The sequence below is a fragment of the Micromesistius poutassou genome (assembly GCF_964030765.1).
Source record: "Micromesistius poutassou genome assembly, chromosome: 19".
NCBI classification, from domain to species: domain Eukaryota; kingdom Metazoa; phylum Chordata; class Actinopteri; order Gadiformes; family Gadidae; genus Micromesistius; species Micromesistius poutassou.
This window is the reverse complement of record NC_140289.1, coordinates 6,559,400-6,571,459: the sequence shown is the minus strand read 5'-3', so window position 1 is coordinate 6,571,459 and position 12,060 is coordinate 6,559,400. Positions and strand designations below refer to the sequence as shown.

The following is a 12,060-nucleotide window of genomic DNA, read 5'->3' as shown; positions in this document are numbered from 1 at the left end:
TCTTTGTGAGAATTCCCTGGGTGAGCAAAAAAGTAAAAGGCGGCCATTTTAGTCATTCCGTTAATACCACCACTTTCTCAGGACCAAGACGACGTCTTGTATTTTTTTTTTCTGACCTCACTGCACTCCGGAACTCACACACCCACACGCACACACGCGTCTTTGGTTCATTGTTTACCACAGGCAGCTCCAGTGCCAAAACGATAATCATGGCCCAGAGCAAAAGCTCCTATCTCCCAGCTCTGACTGGTGAGCGTGCAGGTATGCTGGTACGTGACCCAGGGACTCTGCAGTAGTTATGACTGAGGTCGCATTGTGTGAGGGGGAACGGTTACCCATCAACTGTGAATTCCTCCACAGCAACACGGCGCCATGCCAACAATGACAAACTGTTTTCGAAGGAGGCTCTACGTTCCCTGGACCGAGCTCGGGCGATCCTTGGATCCGTCGAGCAAGGCAGAAACAGTGCCAGGGTTGAGCGTGTTATTCCTCAGTCACTCATGTGAAGTATCCAGTCAACAAGTCAGATGTGACGTCATTGTGGTTCTATTGTGTGTGGCTGTGGTCTACAACTGTTGCCAATAGGACCGACAAGATAGCGTATCTTGTCGATAGTAGTTGTTTGTGTGAAATTATTCTGATGGCGTTCCATCTTAGTAAGGGACCTTAGCCAATCCGGCCGTGGCGTCTGAGGCTCACGGCCTCTCTGCGGAACATGTCTGGAAGCTCATTGGACGGACTCATTCAGTCCGGTTATGTTGGAATTTTTGCATTAATGCGATTGTGTGCCAAGTATCAACTCTTGATCGTAATAAATTCACAGCTTTTATTGTGACTTAATTAGGAAATTCTTTTGAAAATTACTTTTAGGGATAACATTTGGGGGTTGCTTTTACAACCTATCAAAATCACAAGGCAAAGGAGCATTTCCTTCTGATAGGCCATAAGTTACAAGACCACTGCAAAGAAAAGTGGTTTCTCTCGCAGGAGGACAAAACCCTCTGTCTAAACATTAATAACTTTTTTTAAGAAACCATTTTCCCAAACAAAAACATGACTGAGTGTGACAGTAAGGGCTTATTTTCTGGGGATAACATTAATTGTCACTTCCCTGTAAGCTATTTGGATGATTTATTCAGTCCAGATATGTGACAACAAGCTATTATCAACGCTTGACGGTAATAAAGACACAACCTTGCACATGACAAGACTTGCATATTTTATTGCACTTCAATGGTAAATGTAAGCTTTTGTTTTCACTGAACATGGATTCACATTGTTTTATTGAATATGGTTTGAAAGAGCCCGGCACACCGGACTGGACATAATTACACACAGGATTTATGGTTACTACACACATGGTTAATGCAGTTACACACAGGATTTATGGTTACTACACACATGGTTAATGCAGTTACACACAGGATTAACAGTCATGCTCGTTAGTAACTTGGTTTGAGCCATACGCTATGGATTACAAAGAAAACATGTTTGTTCCTCTAAAGCTTTACATACAGACTTGCTGACTGGCTTGTTTATTGTATTGAAAGTTACTTCAGAGTATACAGATGGTGAGATGACAATTTTGATTAATCTACCGTCTTAACAAATCTCAACATTTTCTTAAAATAGATATGCCATGTACACGAAACAGTTGGGGTAAAAAAATATATATTATCGGAAAGATAATTAACCATTTATCCAGTGATTAATCCAGAGTATATCGTATATTATTTTGTTTCTTTGGAATACCAACAACACCCCATTCACTGTCCTTTTAACATTTTGGGTCATCATATTAAACCTCTGGGAGACTACTCACCCAGGTTTATTTTTTATTTTAACACAATCCCTCTTAAAAACACACACACACCTAACTTATTCTTAGAAAACATATTTGTATCCCTCCGTCCTGAGTTGCTTGGTCATGTATTAACAGATTACTCCTGGTTTCACAAAATATGGAAAGACTGTGCAAATTACATTTAAATGAAGTTCCTGTTGTAAGTAGGGTTAGTGTTAAGCAGCACAAGCTGAGCTAATCGCAGATTAGTCACCCAAAGCGTTTAATTTTACACACAAACTTGCATATGGAAATGTATATCAGTGCAAAGTTCTACATTATTGTTAAAATTCTGTAGTGCATCACTGAAGAGGCTGTAGAAAGCTCTTCTTTGAACGTTTTAAATACTTGTTTGAAATACAATGTTTGAAAGCATTTGAAATATTTGGAGTATTTATCAAAATACCTTTATCAGCAGCTAATACTCAGTAAATATGCCAAAACTTGTCACCATTTGTTCCCCCAATCGAGCCCAAAATGACCACTTTTGTATTCTAGAAAGAGAAATCGCTTGTTTTTCCCAGTGGAATGTCAGCCAACCAAAGCATGGTAGCAATGCAGCGCACAATTTAAAAGGGAATTTAATTTGCTTTTCCAACCACACACCTTGTCTCTGGAGTCAAGACACAGAACTTGAACACAAAGCCTTTCTACACTTAAAAGTGGTTAACCCGCCCCCTGCCTCCTAATGCAGTGGATACACCCGCTCTGCCTTTCATATGGGGTGCTGTGATGGGGGGAGTGGGGTGGAGAGGGGGTGGTGTGGGGGGTTTAGAGGATCGGTGTCCGAGGTTACCACAGCTTGACGTCCAGCAGCTGCACGTCCCCCTGGATCTCGAGGTCAGTGATGCGGGTCAGGTCCTGGACGCGGTGACGGTACACCAGCTGGTGGACCCCGTTCACTGCCACTTTGAACTGGTGGGCCTCACACAGGATGATCATCTGGAGGGAGGGAGGGGAGAGGGACAGTAAGAAAGCGGGAAAGATGGGGAAAGAGGAAGGGAGACCGATTTTCATGTCTTAGAAAGCAGTTGGGAGAGAGGATTGTTGTTGAACAAACATCTGGCCAGGGGTGCAATCCAAAAAAAGGTCAGGAAGTTAGCATTTTGCCGAAATATTACTGAGCCCAGTTGTACTATGCAGCAACCGAAGTACAAGTGTTTCCCAAAAATCTCCATCTAACATAGCAATACTTAGCTGACCTCTTCGTTGATAAGCTGAGTACTTATCAGCTAATACATAGTGAACAGATGTGGATGGAGTTGCTCTGAGGCATTCAATCATTCACAGGTGGAAGCCTCACAAACTTTGAGATTTAAGACTACATGCTTGTTATACAGTTGTGGTTAATATCCGCCTACTTGATTGTGTCTAGCCTACCTATCCTTTGTATCAACATTGGAAACAATTTTGGAAATTATTGTTTGTTTGGAAAAAAACCTCACACAAATTTTTAATGACACTGGCGAATTCATCAGCATAGGCACTTGCTAGGCAATACAATATAGTTGCTGCAAACGGTTGATACGATTATGGAAAAAAGATAATTCAAACAATGAATTTTATGAGAAATTTACATTGTCTTCACTATTCTCTGGGATATGGTTGAGTAAATAAATACTTTTCTCCCCTATTCTGTGCAAGAGTCAAATGGCTCTCGCCCTGAGAGTAACATGTTTGTTTTTGTGGCCAGCGGTTCAAGCCCTGCCAGATGCGTCTTATTTCCTCAGTTCTAATGACAGATTTTTGATGTTTGAAGTCTGTCGATCTCTTAACAGTACCTAGGCTGTATATTTCCCCTCTACAATATTTTGATAGCCTATTCATTTTGACAGGGGGGCAGCATCTCGTGTTGTCGCTGCAGTGGATGCTTGTTTCTTGATACTTATTAGGGACCGAGCCAAACATGGCAAGGTCCCTATTGAAACCCTCTTGATTATTATTATTCTTTTCCAGCACTTTGACTGCCTTTTTCCCCCCCTGCACATATTCTAAAACTCATTTTTTCTTGGTGCAATTGTGGGGACTGGTGAAAAATTTGATAATCTAGCCCTCAAATTCACATTCGCCCCTAGGTGGCGCTATAGCAACTGTTCAAAAGTGCAAAATTTGCACAAGCAGCACGCGTCACCGGTTTGACCTACACTCATGAAACTTTGCACACATATGCATGTCCTCATGATGAACAAAAAAGTCTCTTGAACTGAACACTTCCGGTAGCCATATTTTCCGCCATTTTGAATTTAGTTAAAAACAGTAAATTCCCCAAGGATCCCAGGTTTTTCGACTTATAGGCACATATCATATATGGCCCATTATCTTCAATCTGACTTAAGGATTAGTCTGTACAATAAATTTTAGAGCACCAATGAGTTCTAAAAGGGGTGTGGTTGAAACCTCGAAAATAGTTAATTGCTCATATCAACGTCAAGTTGGACGCCTATGATGTTGGCCCCAATACAAAAGTTGTTCAGAATCAAATTATGAACAATATAAAGTCAACATATTTTCAAATGGGGCGTGGCATCGAAATGGGCGTGGCCTGACACTAAAATCGCCACAGTTCATAGACGCAATGTTTGATTTCAGCAGGACTGACTTAGTGGCCGTTAGGTACCAAAGTTCTAACTGCTCACCAAAAATTTAGTCGATTTAAAAAACAACATGGCCGCCAGAGCCTCAAAATCACTGTGCGGAGACCGTAATAGTTATGAATATGAAATTCACAGCACACGTGTAAACTGGTGCCGATAGCTCACATACCAAAATTCGTGTTTCTATTTTTTGTAGCGCCCCCTACAGGAACTTTAAAAAGCAGCCCCTGCGCCACGTTTCACCAATATGTATGAAACTCAGTATTCACGTACAATGTGCCCATACCTACAGAAAAGCCTCTTGGACCCATGCCCCAAACCCCACAGGAAGTCGGCTATTTGTATTTCTAATTTTCACTTTTGGCGGCCATTTTGAATTTTTTTCACTTTTTTGCCTTGTATTTGAATGAACTCCTCCTAGGGAATTTATCGGATCTGCTTCAAAATTGGTCAGTACAGTCATGAAGTGGGGCTGAACCAAAATCGTGCTATTTGTGATTGTACGTTGAAGGGCGTGTCCGTGACATGCCATTAAAGTTGGCCATTTTTTAATTCCGTCGCCGTGTATTTGAACTAACTCCTCCTAGGGAATTTATCGCATCTGCTTCCAAATTGGTCAGTACAGTCATGAAGTGGTGCTGAAACAAAATCGTGCTATTTGGGACTGTACGTTGAAGGGCGTGTCCGTGGCGTGATGTCAAAGTTGGCCATTTTGAATGGAATTTCACTTTTTCGCATTGTAATTGAACAAACTCCTCCTAGGGAATTTATCGGATCTCCTTCACAATTGGTCAGTACAGTCATGAAGTGGTGCTGAACCAAAATCGTGCTATTTGTGATTGTACGTTGAAGGGCGTGGCCGTGGCGTGCCGTCAAAGTTGGCCATTTTGAATGGAATTCTTTCACTTTTTCGCGTTGTATTTCAACTAACTCCTCCTAGGGAATTTATCGGATCTGCTTCACAATTGGTCAGTACAGTCATGAAGTGGTGCTGAACCAAAATCGTGCTATTTGTGATTCTACGTTGAAGGGCGTGGCCGTGGCGTGCCATCAAAGTTGGCCGTTTTGAATTCCGTGGTCTTATTTTCGCTTTTTTCCCCTTGTATTTGAACAAACTCCTCCTAGGGTATTTATCGGATCTGCTTCACAATTAGTCAGTACAGTCAAAACATGGTGCTCAACCAACGCCGTGTTATTTGTGACTGTACATTGAAGGGCATGGCCGTGGCGTGCTGTCAAAGTTGGCCATTTTGAATGGAATTCTTTCACTTTTTCGCCTTGTATTTCAACTAACTCCAACTAGGGAATTCATCGGATCATTGATGTAGGGTTAATAATGTTAGTTAAAGTTGTTACAACATGTAATTCAGTTAAATGTGGTCTTACATGTTAATGTCAAAACAATCAGTAGGACACCACAGGGCACCTCTGCTTCTACAGATTACATATATTTGCGAATTTTTTTTAAAACTGCGCTTTTTTAAAACTGCGCGCAGTGATGAACGGGACCTCGTGCCGGCTTGCGGCTGCGTCACGTGCGGTCCTAACATGTGCACATCTTGCCAGCACACATGTTACGACGGCACGTGACGCGGCCGCAAGCCGGCGCGATTTTTTTTTAAAACTGCGCGCAGTGATGAACGGGACCTCGTAGTGGCGGCTGCAAGCCGGCGCGAGGTCCCGTTCATCACTGCGCGCAGTTTTAATTTTATTTTAAATTGTTGGCCATCACTGAATTCACTTCTCTAAAACCCACTGCCCAGAATCTTATTACATATGTAAAAGTAACAGGGTTGTTAAAGAAAATATTTGTGAGCCATTAAATGTCCAGTGATGTTCCACACCCTAACATTTGGAGGTGGTACTGCACTAACTCAGAATGCTAATTGGGTAAAAAAAAGACAAAGAAGACTGAAAATCAGTCATGTGACCAGGAATATCCAGGAAGCATGTGGCCTAATATGGACCTACAACAGCCCAAGAGCCGTTGTAAATAATTTGCCTCTTTACCATGTGGGTAATAAGGACTCAGCCAGACTATGTTGTTGGAAACAGTCAGGAAGCCTTACCTTGCTAGTACTATGGAGTTTAATAACTTACTCCATACTATGAGCTTACTATGTAAGTGAAATGGTTTTGGGGAACACTTTCCTATTAACTGTTGAGTCCCTAAGAGGTAGGTTGCTAAGGAAGTTAGCAGCTATGCTTTTGGGAAACGAACCCCAGCTCAGTTTCCATGAAAACATAATCATGTGAGCTTTAGAGGAAGTTGCCTTTCGGATAGAGAGGATGATATATTGCCACCAGATAGAGAGGATGATATATCTAGACGGTGGCGACCCCAGGATATGGCTTAGCTAGGAAACAGATGGCCATTTTTATTTTCTCTCCTAATTAGTAAGTATTCTCTTAAATCCAACATCAGCATCTGCCAAGTACAATCTTTGTCATATCAGACGTATAGTCTTGCCTTATCGTTGTAATGACAACCGACGCACAAGGACGGACGCGGAGATGGCCTGGCTCGCCCTGTGATCGGATCACAATCCATCAGCAGTGATGACCAGCCAAGTAATTAAAACCCTGTCCCACACACTGAGTGCGTCTACGTGCGTCTGAGTCTACATGAGGTAACATGAACAGTAACACCAGCTACAATGTAGTCATGTGTAGTAGTGCACTCGTCTCTGCACCAAAGCCAAGTTAGTTTCAAATGTATGATACATTTATTATGGCCAACCACATTCTTTGTCTTAAAGTATTTTTTTTATTGAATATGAAACTGACTTAACCACATCTGGTATTTTCTCCCGAATATAGCGTTTGTTGCAGGTGCTACAAACAGGCCTACATGACATCCATTTTATGAATAAAGACAAAGATGAATGTCCTGTCCCAAAATAAACCTAAAAGACAAAGACCCCTTTAATTTTGTAATCACCATATACCAGGAAGTATTCAAAAACATTGACAACTAGACTTTATGCTGTACTACCCCTCCTTCTCCCCCCAAACATACAGACCAACCCTATAAAAATATCAATGAATGTCCTGTCCCAAAATAAACCTACTAAGACAAAGCCCCCTTTCAATTTCATAATCAACGTTATTATACCAGGAAGTAATAAAAAACATAGCTAATAAGAGATCCATTCACATGCTTTGACACATAGTTTGCATCTAACGTCTAGATGGAACGTTATGTAATTTTTTCCCTGTGTTTTCGCAATCTAATTAAATTGTTTGAAACCTCTGATACTGGTTAAAATCGTTGGTAAGACGATTTTAATAAAATGTTTTACTTTTTAGTAAAAAATAATTTTTTGCCATTTTTTTGCCATTTGAATGGATCCAGAATCGTAGAAGATGAGAACGGTGACTCCGATGTGAATCGATTTCCCCGCATCCCCTATCAAACACCCTGAGCCACTTAACAAATATCCTACCCCGCCACACAGCGCACGTCGAACATAAAAACAAACGTTTACCTCAAAGTACTGATCGGCAACGAAGGGGAAGGCGGAGTCCAGCTCCAGTTCCTCGTCGCCCCAGCAGTCCGACAGGAAGGAGTTCCTGACCAACGCGCCCGCCTTCAGCCGTGGGTTGAGGTGGAGGGCGATGTCGCTGCCGTTGGAGACCCGCAGGTTCACACTGAAGCTAGAAGGAGGAGGGATGGAACACACAACGGTGGGCAACACCCGGGAAACTCAGATGGTCGCATGACGGAAGAGGGAGTTACTTTTGGTTGTATTCTCTGCACTCTCTCCGGTACTTTCTGGATTTATTTGTGGATATTCTAATATTGATCTCATGGTTTAAGCGTTAGACGTCTCAGGGGTGTGTCCCTTTGGATTAAAAAGTCTGCTCAATGAAATAAAGTATGTACAGTATGTACAGTACTTGAGTACTCTCAAACTCAAGTCCTGCTTGAGTTATCAAATTTACGCCACTTATTCTACCTTTTGGTACTTTGTTAATACTTTTTGGGGGCAGAAAGATAAACAGAATAGTCCAATGCTAAAGAAAACAGTGCCAGTTGTGGACATATGCATACCTGTGTGGGTAGAGACTGGTCTTTCCTTTGATTGTAATGGTTTGTCCGGGACTCAAACCCTTCTCCATCTGTCCACGGAAAGGAAGACTCTGGAAGACAAAAACAATATTGTATTTAAAAACATGTAACATGCCTGATGAAGCAACACAATATTAGCTTCTGGTGTTTCTGTATCATGTTTGGCCATCAACAAATCACTGTCTCTCTGATAATGTGTGACATTATCAGAGAAGTCCCTCGACCACACCCCCAAACTCTTTACCCCTCAACATCCACACAACCTACCAGATCGTCTGGGGACTTCAGCAGCGCCTGTCAGACAAACAGAAGAATCACCACAATAAGAGTCATGTTTGAGTAGAAGACATCAAACCGGTAAGCAAATGTTAAATTTTCTTTATGTTTTATCTGAAGGTATACCTCAGAAAGAAAAAAAAAATAATAATGTTGTTAGTTTGTGAATGTACAGTATATCCATTTTTTTAAACTGATATCATTTTGGTTACAATTTCTCCAAAAGAAAATTCAGCGGCTACGGTTTAATGGTGTGTACTCTGAAATAAATACAGCCAACGCTAGATTTGAATGCTGCATACAGGAAAGGCATGCAAGAAGAACGCAAACATGCTGAAGTGGCATGGGAGTGCCACCATCTTACGTGAGGTTTGGTGTCTCTGTGGACTAGAGAGGGCTTTGCAGCTGCAGTCTAAAGAAAGGGGGGGTTCAGCAACAATCCAACTTTAACACAGTGGTCCCGTTTGAATATCTATTAATAACTATTGCACCAGCATTTTCCCATGTATTCATTTCTTTGCTAAACCCAGGAACAGAAGTCACTGGACATAAAAAGGTTTGATGGTAAATTAAATGTTTACATCATAGGAGAAAGAAAGGAGAGAAAGCAGAAAGGAGTGCCTCACTTTTTTTTAATGCACAAGCCACTTTAGCTGAGCTGAACTAGCTCTTCGGAACAACTTCAAAATGCTGACTATAGAAACACAGCTCTTTGATCAATAAAGTTCTCGAAGGAAAATAGAAGAAACAATCACAGACTTCATGCTGCACCTCCTCCCCCCAAACATACACACCAACCCGAAAAATATATATATGAATGTCCTGTCCCAAAACAAACCTGCTAAAGCTAATGAGAACAGGGTGAACATGCTGAGTTTATACATACTTCAGCGGGGAAGAAAGCGATGGCTTGAACGCTGACTGTGCCCGATATGCCCAGAGTGTCCACCTGGTCGAGGTCCACCCTCTGAGTGTACTCCAGCAGATGATTCCCGTTCACCGCCACCTGTAAGGGGACACGCACAGGGACGTCAAGTCATGGGACACTCATGTCATCATGTGACTTCATAGACAAAGATGGCAGCCAAGGCTCCAGATCCAAGACTCACACACATTCTTTTTCATGTATATAAAATAAATAATACAAAAAATCTGAATTTGCTGGAGATTTTAGAGCTAATAATTTTCAATTTTCAGAGCTTCCTCAGAGTCTCGGCCCAAAGACATTTATTTCTTAATCTCAGTGTTCGATTTTGAGCTTAAACAGAGGGTTCACTTGGGTTATTTTCCTACTTTGTTGCTTTATTCTGGGTTCACAGGGGCGAACGGGAATTGGCCATTTCATAGTGCCTTATTCAAAACGCACCTTAAACACTTCCTTTTGCACCAGGATGATGATCTCAAACACCTCCCCGGGGCTGAAGGGCATCTGCTGGTGGATCTCCTCCTTGCCCCAGCGCTCTTTCTGCAGGCTGTTGCACACGATGCCCAGGGCCTTCTTCTTGAACCGGGGGTTGAAGTGGAAGGCTACATCCGCCCTGGGCTTCACACTGCTCCCACACTGGAAGTCCACCTGGAACCTGGAGAACAGTTGCTGGTTGGACACACCTGGCCTTCATGTATTGGTGATCTTTGTTATATCAAGGTTTTTATTTCAGGGGTTTCAGGTTTCGTGATTTTTCTTTCATACAGTATCTCATCCCCTCCCTTTGGAAACTGGCAGTATTCCAGCATGATAATGGCCCCAAACACACCTCCGAGATGACCACAGCCTTCCAAAAGAAGCTGAGGGTAAAGGTGATGGACTGGCTGAGCATGTCTCCAGACCTAAACCCTATTGAGCATCCTAAAAACGGAAGGTGGAGGAGTGCAAGGTCTCTAACATCCATCAGCTCTATGATGTCGTCATGGACGAGTGGAAGAGGATTCCAGTGGCAACCTGTGAAGCTCTGGTGAACTCCATGCCCAAGAGGGTTAAGGCAGTGCTGGAAAATAATGGTGGCCACACAAAATATTGACATTTTGGGCCCAAACATTTTCGCTTAGAGGTGTACTCACTTTTGGTGTCAGCAGTTTAGACATTAATGGCTGTGTGTTGAGTTATTTTGAGGGGATAGTACATTTACACTGTTATACAAGCTGTACACTGACTGCTTTACATTGTATCATTGTACTTACATTGTATGTATGTAAAGTGTAATTTCTTCAGTGTTGTCCCATGAATAGATTTAATAAAAATATTTACAAAAATGTGAGGGGTGTACTCACTTTTGTGAGATCCTGTATATGATATGAGATAAAAGATATGTCAATGAACAAATTTATTTGATTGTAAGAGATTCATTTCATGGAGGTATATAAAGGCAGATAGTTGTTGACTGCCCATGTGGACGTTTGTGAGGTCTACCCGATCAGATGATGTAGCTCAATATCTAATCCAGGGCTTCTCAATCGTTTTGACCCCACCCCTGCAAACCTATTTGTAAGGCACTCATGGGCCCGTCCAAGGTACTTTTCAGGGTACTGGACCATATGGGGCCTTTGGTTCTATGCTGCGACCGTTCCCCAATCCCGAGTCCCATTGGGGTCGTGTGTAGGAATTCACCTTTTAATTTACAGCATGTTTTATTTTTCCCCATGATTAATAGCGTACCGTAGGAGCAATCATGTGGCGGACATTCGTTATCCACTACCACATACATATCTCCATCGATGCAATTTTACCTCTCGGAGTTACTGGGGACCCTGCCTTGGATGAGCAGCATCTCCCCCGGAAGCAGACCTCCAAGAATAGTCCCAGCGAAAGGGATTGCCTGTTGAGAAAATTCGCATTTAATCTAAAATTGTCAAATATGGGGGGATATCAAGTGTAGGTGAAAAATATATCCACTTTCACAACTCCGGTTATAGACGTAGCTACTTCATTGATTCATAAACACAACTTTTCAAAATAGTCCCTCGTTTACAGAGACTTCGATTTTTACTTATTACGAGTAGCTTACCGGATTCAATATAGTCTGTTTAGCATTAGTCGTAGACATCTTGACTGACCCGCAAGATAGAAAGGGTTTGTTTACTTCCGTGTACGTAGACTGCAGGCGCATTAACCAATCAGATGGTCTTTTGTTTAAGTGAGGCATTCATTGGATGGTGGCTACATACGGCATGCAAACTGGTTTGGGGTGAAAAAGGTGAGAATGATGCGTGAGCCAAGGACAACACAGACCCACTAGGGGGTTCCAGGGTTATACTCCAGGGAGTTTAAAAAAAAAAAA

General features: G+C 42.1%; 1 protein-coding gene across 2 annotated transcripts; it reads right to left on the bottom strand.

Moving 5' to 3' along the window:
* Positions 1-1,224: 1,224 nt before the first annotated feature.
* lgals8a (galectin 8a) lies at positions 1,225-11,845 on the bottom strand. Of its 2 annotated transcripts, XM_084483803.1 has the most exons (9): positions 11,788-11,845; positions 11,510-11,598; positions 10,152-10,365; positions 9,672-9,791; positions 9,150-9,197; positions 8,777-8,803; positions 8,492-8,580; positions 7,926-8,094; positions 1,225-2,785 (listed from the first exon to the last, which is right to left on the bottom strand). In XM_084483803.1, exons 1-9 carry the CDS (start codon positions 11,824-11,826, stop codon positions 2,636-2,638), a joined length of 945 nt encoding a protein of 314 aa, XP_084339929.1. In that variant the 5' UTR covers positions 11,827-11,845; the 3' UTR covers positions 1,225-2,635. The 2 variants fall into 2 exon arrangements, with proteins under 2 accessions (XP_084339929.1, XP_084339930.1); XM_084483804.1 differs by lacking the exon at positions 9,150-9,197.
* Between the last annotated feature and the right edge of the window lie 215 nt (positions 11,846-12,060).